The following is a 20,051-nucleotide window of genomic DNA, read 5'->3' as shown; positions in this document are numbered from 1 at the left end:
ACCCACAAAATAATTGACTGACTGCTGTTCTCTGCGGCTCTAAATGGTCCTCAGCTTACTGCTTTTATTATTATAAATCTGAGTTACATAACAATATTTTAAACATTTTAATATTTTAAATTGTTAATTTTACTGAGATCATTCTTTGATTTCATGTCACATATAAATTGAACTGAAGTAAAATCAGGTGTCAAAAATACATTTAAAAAAAGACCTTTTTTTCCCACCATATCTCCAAATACACTGATGTTGGTATATCTCTGTTAGGTCAGTTGATGTTGAGTCAGGATTTATTTTTATGCCTCTGTGCTGGTGACAGCTGTGGCCAGAGGAAATATGTTTTTAGTTTGTGTGTCCTGTTAACATGAACGCGATATCTCGGGAACATCTTGAGGGAATCTCCTCCGTTCACTTGGACTTAAGGATGAACCATAAATGTATCATAATAACTAGATACTGGACCCCAAGATTGGAAAGATTTGGGGGCTAGTCTGAGCTGCGTTCCTGGGGGCCTTGGATGAACTGATTTAAATTTGGTTGATTTACATTTAATGCATTTTGTTAAAATCAAAGTCTTCACTACATGTACACTGTATAAAGAAACTATTTGTTTCAATTTAAAAAAGGCAGCATCCGGACCGCCTTGAATTTTTCAGTTGAGAGAACAATTTGAATTATTACAAAATTACCTCAGTTTTTCTTCTCAAATTCAGTCAACTTAACATGTGAAGCAATTTAAGCAGCCTGGGCTCTAGCTTTTTTAAGTTTTACAGTGTAGTAATTGAGTCTTGACAGACATGGATGAAAACTGCACCTTGAAAGGTTGGCAGAGGCATGGAACGGTTAGACAATAATTGTAGTTTATACACTTTTTCCTAAGTTTCCTAAGTTCACTGCAGACATGAAAATGCTGATTTAATGTCTCGCCAGGCTTCATTTTTTAAGAGGAGATGAAAAAGTGCAATCATTACACGTACCTCTCAAAAAAAAAAAAAAAAAAAAATAGGAATATAAAATTAAGGGATGTGACACTTGAATTTGGTCCTCATGCCTGATATGTTACATGAGCTCTTTCTTCACTTGCATGTAACCCAGTGAAACTCCACATATGGCCAACGGGCCAGATCGGGGCCTGATAGGGGGCTGGGTTGCCCACCAACCATTTTCTAATTCACAATGAAAAAAAAGTCATTCACCCTGGATATTGTTTTTGTATTTTTAGTATAGCCTACATGAGGTGGAAGAGAGCATGAAACAGCATCAAAATAGAGCTTGTTTATTAAAAAAAAGCGCTCCCCCGCACCCTTTGACAGAGGTCCTAGCTAAGCCCCTAATGTCCTCAAATCTTAGAGGAATCCTTAAATCCTAAAAATGTTCTTAAAATCCTTGATATGATCTGAAATCCGAGAAACATCCTAAATCCTAAAAATAATGTCCTGAGAGTCCAGAAATGCCCTAAAATCTGCTCTAAAACCCTAGAAATGTCCTTAAATCCTAGAAACATGTATGGGGCTGCTGCGACTGGCCCCTGGCCTCCTGTCATTTTATAAATATTCTGTCTCCCTCTTGTGCATGAACCTTTCATGTTTAACTCACGGATATAGCATGTTACTCCGAGGACATTTCTAATCTGCAGGCAGTAAAATGTTTCCACATTACATTGGTCTCCATTTCAGAATGTGTACTGGCCTCCTACATTACACTCGGCCCCTCTTCAAGGTATAAAAATACTTGAGTGGTGATTGCTTTTTCTGTTCTCGAGTAGAGGACAATGGGCCGGCATTATGCATGCTGCCAGGATTCAGTTGCCTCCTCAATCCCTCTTCACCCCAAAGACAGGTGCTGTCTTAGCTGTAAGCACAGCCGCTGCTGGCTGAAGCCTCTGAAGGGACGCAGAGCGAGATAAAGATGGGCACTCACTGACCGAGTGCAGCTGTTAACTGTGTGAGACTGGAAGTGTTCCAGTGACTGTGTGCACATAACTTAGCACAGTCGTGCCGAAGTGGCGGACCCTGCCAAAGCCCTGAGTGAAGCCAATGTGGCCGCTGGGCTGTGAAGAGCTGAGCAGGGAAGCAGAGACGTTGAAAGAGGAGGTGGACGGGTGACTTAAACTGCTGAGCTATTTCAGGCTAAAACACTCAGAGGCAACAGAGGCACAGCCATCAACATACACCACCGCCAAATCCCCATAGAGATCCACAAACAGGGCAGCTATCAGCAGCATATACAGCTGCGTTGAGGTCACTCTTTGCATTGTCAAGAAGCTGCATCTGAGTGGGTGAGGGCACTGAGCTGGTGAGTTTCTGTCTTTTGGAAATTATGGTTGCAGAGTTTTTTGCTTGTAACACTCACCTGTTGATACACCGTCTCTTTAAAGTGAACAGTTTGTCCTGGGTTGACCACTCGAGTGTTTTCTTAATGTCTAGGAATACGGCCTTTCAGACTTGTTTTAGACTTGAAGGCAGAGAAGAATAACAGGAAGGTAAAGGGAGAATTTCCGACTTGTGCTAACACTTTACATAAAAGCTGGAAAAACTGAAGGCGGGTTTTTATTGTGTAAAAAATTCTCATAAAATGACACTTTTATCTTTTTATTTCTTTTAGCATTTAAAATGTGTTTTGAAATGTGCACGAGATGGTTTGGATGTTGCACAGGCTGCTTTATTTCACCACATTTAGCCCCAAAAATGTCTCAAAAAGTTGATGTCACAGCAAGAATGAGGACAATGTGTCTATTCTGTGGTTGTGTTGCATAACAAGCGTATCGTCTGTTGGTCATGGTTAAGAAAAAGTTGTCAATCGACCTTGCACGGATGAAGTCACGGCTCTTAATATGGTTGACCACAGTGGATAATGCTATTATTAGCGCAGTGCTGGGATTGAGGAAAGCCCCAGACTTTGAAGTGGACTTCAATTTTAGCTGCTTGTGGCTTTGACTGTGTTTCTTTTCCCCGCAAGACATGCATGTGACTCCGCAGTGATCCCTCATCCCCGGGGACAAACAATTATATCTCACACACTCAGGTTCCTCCTGAGGTTGGGTTTGTCTTTAGCCCTAAGGCTCGTATAAGCTGATGTGGAATGCAGCGCTTGGTTATTTGGCGAACGGGGTAAGCAACTTGTTTAGATCACAGTGCTGTTCTTTGTTCGCTGCAAAACACAATTAATCAGTCAGCTTTTATGACTTTAGGTGGGATTAATTGTGTAATAATGTTGATTCCTCCACGACATGACGTGTTTTTTTTTCCATTGCCAAATACACTAAGAACCCGCGGCATGCCAGGGCGTACTTGAAGGAAAATTTACCCTAAAACTGATAGATTTTTGATTAGTATAAGCAGATAGTCCAGGTGGGAAATGATTAAACCTAATGGGCTTACTTAAGATGCAGTGTGGATATATCAGAAGTCATTACTAGTTAATAATTAAGGATATATTAGGAAACACGATTGTTTTTCAGCTCATTTTATCAGCGTACCCCCTAAGTCTGTGCCCAACTCAGAATTGTCAGTCGACTCAGATTTGGCTGTTTAATGCAAATACTCAACGATTTGTTTTGTTTTCCATACAAAGTTTTAATGTTGGAACGGCAGCGGCATTCACATAATATAGTAAACAAGATAACGGCGTTAAGGATGGGTTGCAGATGTGCAACAACATTTTCTGCTGACACTAAATATTAAAAAAAGCCAGAGACTGTATTGTATTAACTTGCTGTGAGCTGTAAATTCACAGTTTCTAAGCAGAAAAGCAGTCTCTCTCTCTCTTTCTGTGCCAAGTATCTCCACCGTGTCACTCACTGCCTGCATGTCCGCAGCTCTGTATCAAAGCGTAGCATCAAAGTGAAGAGCACTCACTCTGCAGTAAAATCTGGAGACCAAAACGTCCCCAGAAGTACACTGCACAGAAAAATGACTGCTCAAGTTGAAGAAATCTCAGTCGACTGAGGGATCTCAAAACTGTCCTCGTCATTTATGTTTATTTTTTTCCTTTGCCTTTTGTAAAGAATTTTTAAATTTTTGTTCTGAGTGGCATTAAAAAGTCTTAGTAAGTCTTAAATACAACTTACCCCAAGCTGCAGGAACCCTGTTTATGCACACATGTTAACAAATGCATAAACATCCTGTGCTCATTCATCAACATGCCCTAAAACATGCAGTATTTAAATGGTTTGCACAAGTTTTATTTTAAGATGTACACAGTGCCAGTAATCTTCTGCACTGCTTATTTCAGAATATCGATTTCTCCATTTTACAGATGCTCAGGAGCTTCCTGGCAAAGTTGCAATGCCCTTCACGAGGAGTCAAGTGGCTCAATGCTCTAAAGAAAGCCGTCACACAGTGACTCACTCCCTGTCCTGCAGTCTGTATTATTTGGAATCAGTTTTTTTCTTGTATGCGGTTGTAAACAGGCTTTTGTGGCAGTCCCTTGCGTGTTGAATTTTTAATGTCCAAAGCCTTTTATTTACCAGCTGGTCACCTATTTTCTGTTTGTTGCAACATGTATTTAAGTCACTGCTGCAGATTGAGAAAGAGATTGTGATAGATCTTTTCAGAGTAGATGCAGATTTTCCACATTACTGTATGTAATCCTCATGTGATTAAAGGACCACACAATGCTTTGCACGTTTTGGCCCATTTTTACTGCCAACCAATTTGAAAAGGACCTTTTTATTTATGTTTAGATGCGTTTTCAGTTGTGTTTGCTGTGTGCCTTTATAGATGGCAGTGTCAGTCAACTACTTTGGTCCAGAATGAAATATAGCAGTAACTATCCGGTGGATTGTAGGGGTCAGGGAAAAAATTGATACAGCATATTTCATAATATTTTCCATGGCAATATTATATATAGATATACATATGGCAAGTATATATATTTTTATTATGTAAATTGTTAATATTGCAAATACAAATTAAACTTTTTGTAGCCTACTAGAGAGGAAACGATTTCACAGAGGAATTGTGAATTCAAAACTTCGGGATGATCCACGCCACTTTTGAAGAGTTATGCCATGCAATAACACCTCTTGTAGCACCTGCTGCATTATGCCTCAGGGGAAAAAGTTCCTACCGTCAAGTCCGTAGCCATAGCGTCATGTGACCTATAAAGGTGAAAAAAGTGTTTCCACTGTAGTTTTGCGATTTTTTTTTCTTTAATTTCCTGAAATACCACTTCATGCAAGTGTAAAAACTTTCCTTTGCAGTGAATGAAAATCAACGTGTTTCCACTAGGTGTATTTTGTATTCGCAATTTCGATTTCTGCAATTTGAGGGTTAATGGAAACCTGCCTACTGATGCCCAGCACTAACTGACGAGCGACCCAATCTCGAGGTTGGGAACCTAACAAGGAGTTTTACAATAACTGGTGACGAGATGATTAACAGACGGGAATCAGAAAAAAATAATAGTGCAAACACAAAGTTATGCTCATTTGTTCAAAAGGTTCCTCTAATTTTGCTTGTTGGAGAATAAGTGAATAATTTGTGACTGTAATTCAGATAAATTGAAGAAAATCACTCTTTATTTGAACTGGTCTTAACTTTTGCAACTCGTGACGAGGAGTGACAGGAGTGTGGACATTGCTTTGTTGTAAGAGGTCACAAGCCAAGCAGGTGGGGAGCGACTGGCCCAAAACATGCAAACCTACTTTTAAAAACAGATATTGATCATTGGGGTTGAATTTCCACTTGAGGCCACTTGTGTGTGTGTGTGTGTGTGTGTGTGTGTGTGTGTGTGTGCATGCGTGTGCCTGACAGACAGATAGATTCGTGTGTCTGAGCAGCAGCCTCTGACTCAGTGTTGAATGGGTCCTGGAGTCACATGGCTACTTGTCAGCAGGCTGGAGGAGGAAACATAATCCTGAGGACGGAGACTGCTGCTATCAGTCCGTGCACGCTGGTCTGAGAGAGAGAGCACTCAGCACGGACCGCACTTGATCGGCTCCACATCTCTAACTCTGCTTTCTTTTGTCCCCCTATCTCTCTTTCCCCCCCTCTGTTTGTTTTCGCCCTGCACTCTGACCAGCCCCGGGCCTCTCTTCACAGCAGAGTTCAGAATTGCACTACAATGTCTGCGGTGGCTTCTCTGCAGTGAGCACACAAAGGTACAGACATGAATCTTGTTTTGTATTTCTTCACCAGATGTCTTATTTGTACTGCTCTTTGTGTTTCTATGTAATTTATTAACTGTTTCATTCATTGTTTATGTGTGTTATTACGTAATCAGGTGACCAAAGCTAATGTAAATCACGTCTTATCAAACCTAAGATTCTTCCTGTCAGGGTCTCAGGCTTGGACAATCATAAGCAAAAAGTTCAACAGGTTACACAGCAGAAAATAAGCTACTTAAACAAGCTACTTTTGGCCCACTTGAGTTTTAGTACACAAACATGCTTCTCTGCTTTTATAAATCCTGAATTGGAGCCTTTAAAGGCCATGATTTTGGAAGTGATGTTCCTCTAAATTCAAAAGCTTCAAAAACTTTGTCTTTTTTCCCCTTTTTTTATATCATGTACAAATTTTTTTCTGCATTACATCTAGCATGCGTCCTAAACAGCTGGTAATGCTGTTGAGTCTGTGGATGTAAAAAACCGTTCATAATAGTACAGCAAGTGTTAGATAAAACTTTAAGGCCACACGTTATCTTCACGTCACTTGAAGCTATCGCAACAGCACAATCAGTGTCCTAAAGCATGTATTGTCTGCTTTAAAGGAAGCCGATGAATCACACACTGTCTTGTTTTCTGTAAGCCCAGTTCTCTAATGAAACCTTAAACCGCTCCTTTCCTCCCTGTTATTGTCCTGCTTTTTATAAGTACAGGCCTGCACGTTGGTTGAGGTTTGGACATTGTGATCAAGCTGCTATTTCTGGACAGGCATTTTTATTGGCAGCTTGTGCATTTTTATTGAACTGTGCTTTAATTATGTCCTTTTTGATAGAATTTTGTCAATGGGCATGCAGTCTGTGGTCGACACTCACGCGCCAAGCTGCCCGATTGAAGCCGGGCCCCACTGGGTGTCCTGGCAGATCACTGGTTTGAGACCGTGATGTGGGCTTGTGTCGTGAGTTCATGTCTAGCTCATAACCTCTGTCCTGTCGTCTGACTGTCTCGCTCCTTTCACTTTTAATGTAATTATGAGGAGGCAAAGAATTTTTAACCTTTTTTGTTTATCTCAAAACCCAAAGGTTGCATGAGATTACAGTGAAAGATGTGGGAGAACAAAACTGGCATTTTTGAATAACAGATCTAACATTTTGGAGGTTGCTGGTGTGCTGACTCAGCACTTATCTAGGCTCTCGGAGCAGAGTGTTCCTGATTCATTTAACTTTTCATCATTCCTTTCTTTGAGAAAAGCCCTACAGAGTATCAAAAATAATATTTTAAAGGAACATTTCACCCCTCAGATGGTCATTATACTCATCATGTATTTCATGTTGAATTCATAAAGAAGTAATTTGTTTCACTTCTCCAGGGTGAATAAAGAATCAATAATCAGCAGAAATGCTTCATAAGTTGAAGCCATAGGGTCCATGTTTAACAGCAGCAAAACAATATCAAAATATTTGTTTACAAACTCTCTATAATCCAAGTCACGATAATCCAGTTGTATGCTTAGCCTTTACAGTCCAGCAGCACAGTTACACTACTCATCAGTGTGTGAGACTGTTTATGCGAAAAATGTTTTATGTTGGAAAGTTTTAGTGAAAATATGTGTGTTTGGGAAGAATTTAGCACACGACTGGATAAATAAGGTTTGGATTATACTGCAGGAGTTGTGTGAGAGTTTGCGAATGGATGTTTTGATGTAGTTTTGATGTAGATGTAGCTGTTAAACGTGGACCCCTATGCCTTCATTTTATCAAAATTTTTCTCCTATCTTGAATTCTTCATTTGGCCTTGAAAGCATTTGAGAAAAACAAAGTTTTATGCATGAATCCAGTATAACACAGAGTGAGGGACTGAAATACAAATGATCTTTTGGGGGGTGAAGTATCTCTTTAAACTCATCAGATTTTGAAAGACAGTGTGAGACAAGCGTCTCACTGTTCTTCCTCATGTTTTCTTCTCCTTTTCCCTAAAAGGTGCCTTTAATGTGCCTCATATTCAAAATAAAAGGAAGAAAATGCTCTCTACAAGGACAGTCAACATTCAGAGGTTAGCAGGACATTTTTATCAATACTGGAAATTTACAGCATACCAAAGACTCTTTGTCAGGTACGTTGGCACTCTGTAGAGGAGATGACTCACCACCCAGTGTGTGTCACTAATCTTAATACTGACCAAAAAAAAAAAAAAGTCAAACTCATGCTTGTGAGTTTCCACTTTCCACTGTAGGTACGATGCACATTTCAGCATGTTGGTGATATTCAGATAATAACTGACTTATTTTGAGCTAAAAATAGAAGAGCTTTTCCTTTGTCACCCAAAGTCAGCTTTTAAAAGAGGTAAAGGGACATTTCACCCCAAAATCAAATATACACATTTTTCCTCTTACCTGTTGTACTATTAATCAATCTAGATTGTTTTGTTGTGAGTTGCTAAATATTTGAGATATCGGCTGTGGAGATGTCGGCTGTGGAGATGTCGGTCGTCTCTCCAACGTAATGGAACTAAATGGCACTTGGCTTTTGCAAAGCACTAAAAAACAATATTTATTTGAAAAAAAAGCAGTATCGCTTTCCAGAAATCATGACCCAGTTGCTCAAGATAATCCACAGACCTTGTTGTGAGCAGATTCATGTAGAACTATTTTCTTTGATCTCTCTATCGAACCACACCCGCCAACACTATCAGTGTGGAGAAAGGAAGTGTGCATCTTCTGCTAGCTCACCTAGCACCACTGAGCTAACTAATGTTACAGTTCTGCTATTAATGCTTTACATCTCACGCCGTCACGAGCATCTCGTTCCTTCTGCATGGTGATATGGTTTGCTGGTGCACTTCCGGAGAAAGAAAATAGTTCTTGTGTGAAACTGCTCACAACAAGGTCTGTGGCTTATTTTCAGTAACAGGGTCATGATTTCTGTAAAGAGACATTGCTGTTTAGTTTTTTAAAAGATATTTTTTGAGTCCTACAAGGCAAGTGTCATGTTGTTCCATTATATTGGAGAGAAGGCAGACATCTCTATGGTAAATATCTCCAACACTGCAACTCAAAACAGTCTATACTGATAAATGGCACTACAGAAAAGGGGGAAAATATGTACATTTGATTTGGGGGTGAACTGTACCTGTAGTGCAGTAATTAAAATTTGTAAGATCTCGGGCTCATATGTCAGATACTCGTGTCGATTCAGCAGAAACTGCAGCGTGGTTGGTTTTTACTTTCTATACAATGAGTGTTTTTGCGGTCAAAGGTAGCATCTTCATGTGACCTGATTGCAAACTCTGCTCTCTATAGGAGGGACACATGAAGACAGTGGCAGCTTGTAATGCTGAGACAAGTTAACTTATAATGTCTGTAAAGGCAGACATTGAGACATTTTGTAATACCCTGGATTAGTTATAAAATATAAGTCCTGTTTAAACATACACATGGTTTTTCAGTTAACTTTTCCTAAAGTCTGACATTATGAACACTGGAAAGGATCCCAAAGTGCCCTGCTTCTGTTTTTTGATACAGCTCCTCCTTACCTTCTTCCTGTTTTCATACTTGCTTCCTCCCAGATGGATAGTTTTCCCAAAGCTTTGCACACATTCGAGGCTGTGACTAAATCTTGCATGGAGAAGTGGAAAAAAATTAAAATTCCCCACTCTACTTGTAGGAATAGTTTGCAAGATGCTTCTGGATCTCTTTGGGAAGACATGATGAACTTCTTCCAGGGAAACACAGAGCATCTTGTCCTCACTTCCTCTTGCACTGTCAGCATTCATCCGTGTCCTTTTTGTCATTTCGGTTATTACATAAGCAGCAGACAGTTCCTTTTTATTCACTCCTTTGACTGATTGTACCTGATTGCCGACAGAAACATTTAGACCATTTAGGACTTTTTTTTTTATAATCTGCATGCTTACCAAGACAGTTGCATTCTTGTTTTGGTCGTCTGATCATTATTGTTATCTGTATTATTACAGCCATGCCCTGAGGTAGATAAGCTGGTTCCCATGCTTTTTGCTCGGGATCCCAGGGTTCTGTAACTTTATCCCTGTGTAGCCAGCCCTGCCTCGTCCACAGCGGTGGGGTCTAGGTTTACTGAGAAAGTAATCTTCAAACACACCCAGACTAACACCAAAAGACGCCTTTATCACCACTGCTGCACAAACTACAAAGTCTCAAACTGTTTAAAGTTGTTATTGTGAACAGAGCAGCTGCTGGGGTGCAATTAACATTTGGCGCAGTGATTAACATTTTGGCAGAACGAACGAAGAGTGTTGCCAAAACATTGTGTAGTCTGCTCAGTGTCTCGGTTTTTAGGTCAATTTGGCAGGTGATGTCTTTGTTCATCCACATTTAATACAAGTTCACAGTGTCCAGCTCTGAAATACTCCTACACTGCTTTTAATCTCTTGTCATTGATTGCTCTTTAGTGAAATAAACCTCTCAGAAATCCCTCGCCGTCAACAAGGTCATTGATATGATTGTAGTCAGTGAGCAGGAAGGCTTATCGTTTCTTTGATAGCTGCTGTCAGAGAGCCAGAACATGATTTCTAACTGTGACACTGAGGAGCGAACCGAAGGAGGGCCGTCCTCTGCTTTAAGACTGAAGGAAAACCGCTGTTCTGTTAATGGTGCTACTTGTGAAGGGATTTTGGAAAGTCTGTGCTGATGAGGATTACCTGGGTGACTCGTATATTTCTTAATCAGTGTCATTTGGACAAAACCACTTTATAGGCTCTTAGATATTTGTGCAAATGTCGGTTGATGTTTGCAGCCTAACTATAAAGCTCAATTAGGTTAAGGACTAGGGCTGCAGGTAACAAAGTTTCTTGAATATTTTTTTTAATTTAGCCTATAAAATAGTAAAATAGCAAAGAAACAAAGCAAATTATGCATTTTTTAATTAATCATGCACCAATCTGCATGAACTTCCATAACATGAGTTTTTACTCAGAGCATGAGGGAAAAAAATTATTTTGGCAAAACAGCCTTTAAGGATATGTTTACTAAAATTTCAATGTTTTTAGACAAAAAAGACACAAGGGTTAAGATTTTAACTAATTGTTTAACTAATAGTCTAGTTTTCTGAAATTTTATTTTTAAATATAATTTCAATATGCACAAACAGGAAACAACTAAAATAAACTGAATGTTTTTTTTGTTTATTTTGAATTTTCATTCCACTATTCTGAAAGAAGTCATCTTATAGAAGACAAAAAGACAAAAATTGACCAGTGCTGGACCTGTGTTATAAAAAGAAAAATATTGCAAAATATAAATGGAGAAGAACACAAAACAAGCAGTAAAACTAACCAATCAGTGGACAAGATGTAAATGAGATTTTTCCCAGATTGCATTGTGTAATTTAGTGTCCTCCTTTAGTACATTCACTGCCTCTCCAAATGTCTTTATAAGCTCGTCTGGCCAACTGAATTTTGATCACCGTTGGATTCGTGCTGTCTTATGTCACTCGACGGCGACTCGAGAGCGACAGAGCTGGAGGTTAACTGAGGCACGTGCCGCTGCTTATCAAAGGGTCCTGTGCACAGTGGCACTGCGTTATCTGACTCTTATCTGACTCTAATGGTTAATAACCTTGAATGGCGGTGAGGAAGTGCTGCAGGACTTGAAATCAAGAGTTGTGGAAATAAATATAGTCGGGGTGGCATTGTTTGTAAACGCATGTTGGTATTTACTTTAACTATTTCTGCCAATGTGCCTCAAGTATAATATAATATAATATAATAAGTATAATTTTCAATGTAATTTTTCTGTGTTTCCACTCATAAACGACATTCTGTTTTGGCCATCTGTCTTTCTAAAGTGGTTCTGTGGACTCAAAGGTACTTGACAATCCTCCAGGAAATCCTGAAACTGATAAGGGTATCCCTCCAGTGAAACATGTTGCTTTGCATTTGTTATTTTGCTGAGTGTGCACTAAAGCACACGCAAAAAAAGTCAGCACTTTATGAGGTTAAAGTGCATGTTGGCATTGTCATTGTATGTTGGCATGCTCACGTTAGCATTTGACACAAAGTAACACCATGTGCAAGTAGAGCCTAGAGCTCATACCGTTGTACATACAGTACAATGTGTCATACAGTCTTTGCCTGTGTGACACATCTTCAGTTGGACATAGGGCAGACATGGACAGAAAAATGCTCATCACAATTTCCCAAAAACCCAAAGTGATGCCTTCATATTGCGTCTTTTATCCAACCAAGAGTCCAAAAACCAAAGACTCTTCTTTTACTATCATAAATAACAAAGAAAAGCATCAAATTCTCACATTAAAACACCCATCTATTGGTAGAAATGGTAAATAAAATGCATAACTACTATATTTTTATTTGTTTATAATCAGATGAAATAAGTTTTGTTACTTGTTTTTATTACTTTAGAATGAGCTGTGTACATGGTGAGTCCTCATCCACAGAGTCTGCTAATGTTGCTCTACATCAGCCCAAATTCACCCCTGGCTTGAAGGGCCATTTATATTTTATCAGCCACTGTAGTTCTCCTACATGCTTGGCAAACAGGAAAAGTTCCAGTTTTGCAACCTCACCAATAGATGCCATTAAATCATTTACACTGTACCTTTAAGAAGCTTTAACCAGCAAATGTTTGACAATTTTGAAGAATGACTGAAACAGTCAACTGATTATCATAATAGTTGGTTTAATTTTCTTTTAAATGACAGTCAATTAGTCCACAAAAATTGCTGTCGCTCTACGAAACAGTCCTCTGTTCTGCTGTTATAAAATAAGTTTTTGTCCATTTCAGGATCATATTCTTGCTGAAATATCCTAAAATTTGAGGACTGTATATTAGACGGTTTAGATTAGAACTTTTATGAGAAATTTCATATTCATTGTTTAATTTCAAATCAAATGTGCTGCAGTTAAAAGCCAAAACAATTAAAAACACACCAGTGCTGTTATACTTTCTGACTGTACTTCATTTTCAGGGATTAGTGCCCCACAGCTCCAGTATTTCAGCGCCTTGTTTGCCTCATTTTCTAAATCTCCAGCCTGATCTGGACTAACCCCTGGCTCTGTATCTGTCTCCAGGTTATGCTGCCCAAAAGCTGTCTGAGTCCCAGTGAGAAAGAGAAGGGCTAAAGCCTCACCGATCAAACCAGCTTCCCAGAGCCTCTCCAGCAGCGACTCCACTGCGGAGCCATGAGCAACCCCGGCGCTCCCAACCAGATTACAGATGCCGTGGCATCGGTTATTCACAGCGTAAGTCTGCACAGAAAAGCCTCAGTCTGCCTGTCAGGTCAGGCCACATGATAAAACACATGAGGCAGAGTTCGGTGACCCTGGTGATTAACCAGGTTAAATGCTTTTCAGGAGGAGATGACGCTCACAATTAGCAGTTTATTGTCATGCTGTAGACTGTAGCTGTTTATGGTTTATTTTAGGGATCCCCATTAGCTGATGCCTAGGTCACAAGCTAGTCTTCCTGGGGTCCAAGACAACATAACATAATATTACAGCAAACAGTAATAAAAAAAAAAAAAAATAATAATATTAACCAATAAAAGAAATAAGATATGTAAATAAATAAATGATAATACTAATAATAATAATCATACAAAATATAACTATTTCACTAATAATAATCAGAAGATAATAATTAATTCACAACCAATTTAAATAAATAATAAATAAATATATAAAACAAACCAAAAAAAAAAACAATCAAGTCTTCTTCTTAATTATCTCACTCAAAAATTAACATAAAACTACAAATTTAAAAATAATATGCGAACAAACCAAATACCCAATAACTAACCAATACACCACAGCTCCTCAGAGAGGGCTATACACCGTCCCAGAAACATCATCCGTCTAAACTAGAAAAAAAAACAATGATAACCACCTGCAATCATGAGCAAAAAACATAAAAAAATACACACAAGAGCCTCAAATTAATTCAGGTGCGTGTAAATAAGATCTTAATTTCTTTTTAAAATCTACTTTTCCTAGCTGTTGAACGTGTAACTTTCCTCTACTTCATTTCATATTCTCCCTGTGCTGGATTTATGCTGCATCAGCTCCCTCAGACCTCTCTGGCATTAGAGTGTGTATTTTGGACAGTGCTGTTCCCTCCAGAGCTATGTGTGTACAAATCTAGTCACATCCAAGAGCCAGTTCCCCGGCTGCGTATAGTACTTCTGACTGCAATAATGAAAGTCTTCAGAATAGCTCAAAAACGCTAACATCTACGCAGAGAGCTGCTCCTGTTAAATTTCCCTTTTCATTAGAGCGCTGGAGAATGTTGACGGTTCCACAAATGAAACCGTTTCCTTCCTCTTTTCTGAAAGTCGGTGGGTTGCCAGTGTTGGAAACACTAAAATAATACCAGCCTGTAATGAAAAACATAATTGCATGGCTGCTGGAGGGATTGATGTGATAAACATGTTGCCCAGAGGGCAGCTGGTCAGCAGCCAAAGAAAGCTGCATTCCCCAAATGTAGAGGTTCTCAACAAGTTAATCTTAGGATGATTAAGACGCTGCAGCAGAAAATATCACAAGCTTAAAGGCAAAATCCACCCATGAATAACCTCATATCGCTATATATTATCAGTTTGTGATGGTTAGTGGATTCCAGGAGTTATTATGTGCCATGCATCCCAGGAATTATAAGGATTGCATCTTTTTTTATTGGTTTTGTCCACCTTACTCAACCTTTCTCATGTTCTCATGAGTTAAGGATTTCTATGTTTGCCAGAACGGCTCTCAACTGCCCAAACTGAAGAGTTTAGTGAGCTGTGGGTTGAACGTGTAGGTGAGTGAAAAACGTGATGTTTATAGTGCAGTGGGAGCAAAAAAAGTTTTTCCACACCGTAACAAGTCATAGAGTCCACTTTTGGCAGAATCCTGATGAGGTTTATCTTTTATTGTACTATCAAGAGATTTATGACAGAGAGAAGAAAATGTTCTTGTTCAAACTGTCCTTTTAAACTCACAGTGTTCTTGTTTGCGGCCCCAAAACTGCAACATCAATGTAGGAAATGCCTGCTTTCCCTTAGCTTTGCATTTTTTTGTTAGTGTGCAGTCAGCTGCTTCCTTTTCCAGTGTTACACAACTCTGTTAGCTTTCTTACCACCGTCGCATCTACCTCCATTCAATCTGGACATAAACAACATGAGTGCTGTCCGAGTTTGAAATCCAACCCCTTCAGCCCAGACACAGAATGCAGAGCATTTAGGAGGTGGAAGTGGATACATGACACTGAACGACTGACCCATGAAAGAGGTGCAGAGACACAGAGAGGCCATCAGTATAGCTACCTTTTATATTTTGTTTTACCATTTGGATGACTTATTTTTTTAGATTTATTTTCTCAGATTTTTTTTCTTATCAGAACAAACATCAAAACATAACAAATTATGTCATTTAGCAGTTTACCTTTTTAAGAAGTATTTCTTCTTTCTATGATTTCAGTGTTTACTTCTCATGCAGAATTCCACATAAAATATTAGCCACAATATGTGACAACATAATACACATTACATCATTAAAAAAGAGAAGAAAAAATCTTACATTACCTGCTTGGTCTGCCAACATCTTTTCTTAAAGCGCATGTACACATATTAAAACATGCACCAGTATACAACATAAACACCCACTAAGTTCATGTGATCCAATGGATTCTGCACATTTTCTTAAATTGAAGAATAGATGAATAATATCTGAAATGATTAAGAAAATTTGACTCAACTCTTTTTTTAATTTTTTTTTTTTAAGTTTGTGCAAACAGTTCAAAAATGAAATTATAATCAGCTGATCTTAACATCTTAACATCATCAAACAACTTCTGTAAAGTTTCTAATTCAACTAAATCCTGCAATTATATTATCTTTGACTTGATAAACAGTCTCATTTGTTCCCTTTAATCCATCTTACTTACTTTTGGTGTTGCTTTTTTCTGATGTTTACATCATCAATTTACATTTGCAGTATTTATTTTCCCGTCTACAAATGTTTTATTTATCAGTGTTTATCAGATAACAACAAAGACTAAAGTTAATTGTCATGTAGTGACATTTTTGGGGGGAAATTTGACTTGCTTTTGAAAAAAAAAGCCCTTATCCACCTTGCTCTCAGACTAATGGCTAACTGCGCATACATAGAGGGGAGTTTTACTCATATCCTCTAACGCTGCCCAACTAAACTCCTGATTTCAGGATAATTTAAATGCTTGCTTATGCTTATGTCTTTACCTGCCACCTTTTTTTTAAATATGCCTCCATCAGCAGCTCAGGGAAAAAATGTTTTGTTTTTTTTTTGTTTGTTTGTTTTTACTACTGCTGGTTGGGCGAGTTGCTAAATTTATTAGCCTGATGCAGCATTTAACTTACTTGGGGAATCCTGACTGGTGAATTCTGACTTAAGATGTTTATGTTTTACCCTACACCTCCTTCTCAATAAGTAAAATAGGGTAACATAAGTGAGAAGAACAACATTTTTGAAGTGCTTTATAATCCAGCATAAACTTTGCTTTCTTCAGATTTCAATACTTGGACATTTGAACATTTTGGGAAAGCCCTACTTGGCACCATTGCTGTTGTTAGCACTGCACTGCTAGCTGCTAGCCGTCGGCTCAGCCAGCTCCATGCCAAGAGCTGAATGCTGACAGCCTGAATCAGACTCATAGGTACAGTTTTAATGCCATATAGAGCTCCTTAAACAAGACAAAGTCCTTTTCACTTGGACCTCACTGATCCCGTATTATCTTAAGGAGGTGTTAATTGACACCCTTAAAGATATTATGTAAAGCCTTTTTCAGTATCATGTCTTTATTGCCATTTATAGCCAGTAAGACAGTTAACTACCATAAACGTATTAAGATTGTGGACGACAATATGACTTGGCTGTAATAAGTCTTGCCAGCATGTGGCTTGATGACGAAGAAGCTCGCTTAAGATAAAAATGTTTGCTGTATGACAGTGCCTCAGCAGGTATTGGTTGGTCTCTTGGCGCTAAGCCTCCAAGTTAATTATTATCTCCTTAACAGTGTGCGTTTGTGTGTGTGGTCATGGAGAGTTCAGGTCATCCAGTTTAGATTTTTTAAGTGCTAACATTGTGAAAGTGGGTAATGTCTTCTTCCTACTGTGGAGATCTACCTTGGTCATGTGACAAGGGCTAACTGAAATGGGAAACAAGATACATCAAAGCAGCGGACGTGTCTGGTTTTTACTTTTGACATTGGAAAAGCAAATATAGCTATTTTGTTGTATTTTTGGGCTGCAGCTACACACTTGTGTGTAATGTGATGGACTACCTGTATTCGTTAAAGGTGAGTTTGTTCAGTTTGAGCATAGAGAACTCAACTTAACATGTGTCTGCGCATGATTTTTCAGTCTTGCTGTTATCATTCCCCGTCAGTCATTACACATTAGCCTACATGGGGCAAATAGAGATTTTCTAAGCTTATATGTAGACGACGGACTTTCTTCGTCTGACTTCTGTGCTTTAGGTAAATTTACCCTCAACACGAACTCTGCAGCTGGTTAATGTTCAGTCTAGTTCTTGTGCTTTTGAGGTGCAATTTTACCTCGTCAACAGCTCATTGACTTTTCTCAGACATTAGAAATCCAAGGTAATAATTACAACCTAATGCTGTTTTAATGCGTCACTAGTTACAGATAGTCGCCCTTTTAATGTCTGCAGGTGGATTATGAAAGCTTTCTTTGCAGGAGAGCACTGTGAACTGGTTTTCCTTAATGAGCAGGAAAAACTAATATCAAGAAACCTGCTGTGCTGCTGGCTCAGTTTTTCAGGTTTGGTTTTGCTTCTCATTTCTCACAGAAATGTCAGAGTTCAGGGTCAGCTGCAGAACAGAGCGACTAGAGCTGGGAGGGACTCGGTGTCTTGCTTCGAGGCATTTCAGCAGTGCAAAAAAACTGCCGCCTCTGTTAAATGAAAACTGTCCAGATCAAAGGTTTCCACCCCATGTGTCCCTGTAAAAGAACTTTGTCACGCTTTCAGAAATGTGCCTATTTACTTTCTTGCTGAAAGTTAGATAAGAAGATACTCATAGATACCCCGGGGACTGTTAGCTTAGCTTAGCATTAAGACTGAAAAGTTGCGTTGTTTAGCCAAGAGATGCCCAACTACTACTTTAAAGTGATTGATCAACGTCTTTGCAAATTTACTTACGTGCTTTACTTTACTTACGTTAGATGAGCAGATTGGCACTTCTCATTTCTCTCTGTTAAATACAAAGCTACGCTACTTTTTGCACAAATTAAGATGTTGATTAAATAACTTTAGAGCTGCTGGTAGGCAGATTTTGTTACCTTTAGAAAAAGCCAGGCTTCCTGTTTCCCTGTATATATTTCCCAAAATGGTGACTATTCCTTAAAAACAAGGCAGTGTCTGCAGGTGACATGTTTCCTTAGGTTTTCTGAGTTTGACAGATCAAGCTGGGATTTTGAACAACATTGTTTAATTTGACATTTCAGAGTCCTGTTAATCATATTGTGACCCCTCATAGTGTACTTGGGAACCCTTTTCTGTTTAAAAAATCTAATTTACTGCAAACACAACCATTTTTTGTTATCTTTTGTGTAATTAAAATTTGAGTGCCGTTTTAATAATTAAACATTCGCTATTAAATAAGTTTTACATTTTCTTCAAAACTGCTCCAGTTTGCAGGACTTTCTTTCACTGTCACTAAAACAAATCCCAAAATAAAAAAGCGCAAGTGGGTCTGACAAGTTGCTAAGAGAGGCCGTGACATGTCAATTAGTATTCAAGCTTTAACATTATATTGCAACAGTATCAGTGACTCAGTGAGCTGTCAGACCTTTGACAGTGCGGTTTACACCCACTCCTCCCTACCAAGTTTTATTAACCCTGTGGACTTCCTGTGACGTGCATCTACCAGTTTCTGCAGAATCCCCCTCGCCCAACAGAGTTTATCAGTTGGAAATCTTTGTCTAAGATAAAACTGAGGCGAATGATCTCTTTCTGTTTGGCTACTGAAAACCTTGTTTGCAATATGTAATGATAAAGCTTATGCCTGCTAAAGGCCCGATTCCCAATACAAATATAATCAGAGGGTATCACCAGAGAGGAAGCAAAAACAAATGAAGTGCAGATATATTTTCTGGTCTCAGACTGGCTTGAGGATCTCTTGATTAGATTGGATATGTGACGTAAACATTTGTATTTGATTTCAAGCAGTTCAAACATAATTTATGACGTAACAGGGAGGTTGTGAAAATCAGTGTTTTGCGTAATGCAAAATTGGCCGAGGACGAAACTAGGTCACAACTCACACGTTGTCACAGAATAATCAGAAACTCATAATGTGTGCCCGGATCTTGTTGCAGACTCATGTTAAGATATGTAGGAATGCAGTGACTCATCTGCCACACGGCGCGTCATGATCACGGCAACATCCGCAGCCCATCTCCCCCTTTCCCCCTCGAATGCTGACTGTGTGGGATTTGAGCCTACCTCACGACACAGATAATCTGCTCTGCAGCCTACACATACAGCCGAGTGTCCACTTCCTTATACAACACAGCCACTGCACATAAAATTACTTTTTAAAAAATGACTCACAAGATTTACTCTTTCACTAGCTTATTATTTATTCTTTCATACTCTAAATTTTGATTAATATAAGCTAAAAGGAAAGAGCATTACATTATTTTGTTATTTTTCCTGCAGTATGCTGTGGCAAATATGCCTGCTGCATACAGTATGAGTCATATGTGTTAAACTTTTCCACCACTTTGATCCAAACTGAAATATCTCAACAACTGTTGGATCCATGTCCGCCTCATGATGACTTTATAGTGACATTATGAGGAAAATGTTAAATTGTTCATGACAAAGTTCCTGCAAAGCTGACTTTCCCATTAGCCTCAGCTATACTTTGTGTTTCATGCCATTTTGAAAATGCAAGCATGCTATAATACTGAATTAAAAT

At 38.8% G+C, this 20,051-nt stretch overlaps 1 protein-coding gene across 5 annotated transcripts in view; it reads left to right on the top strand.

The window, feature by feature from the left end:
- The window catches only part of slc4a2b (solute carrier family 4 member 2b), a 53,734-nt gene that overhangs the window by 5,655 nt on the left and 28,028 nt on the right, over positions 1–20,051 (top strand). For 2 of the 5 annotated variants that reach the window (XM_042510106.1, XM_042510105.1), the window contains exons 2-3: positions 6,025–6,103; positions 13,169–13,339. In XM_042510106.1, coding sequence (XP_042366040.1) covers positions 13,280–13,339 — 60 coding nt within the window. In that variant the 5' untranslated portion in view covers positions 6,025–6,103; positions 13,169–13,279. Of the gene's footprint in view, positions 1–5,873; positions 6,104–13,168; positions 13,340–17,322; positions 17,406–20,051 lie in introns of those variants that run through there. The other 3 variants (XM_042510109.1, XM_042510107.1, XM_042510108.1) reach the window with 2 other exon arrangements.

This window comes from Plectropomus leopardus, chromosome 21 (genome assembly GCF_008729295.1).
Source record: "Plectropomus leopardus isolate mb chromosome 21, YSFRI_Pleo_2.0, whole genome shotgun sequence".
Lineage (NCBI taxonomy): Eukaryota > Metazoa > Chordata > Actinopteri > Perciformes > Serranidae > Plectropomus > Plectropomus leopardus.
This window is presented reverse-complemented; position numbering and strand designations above follow the sequence as displayed.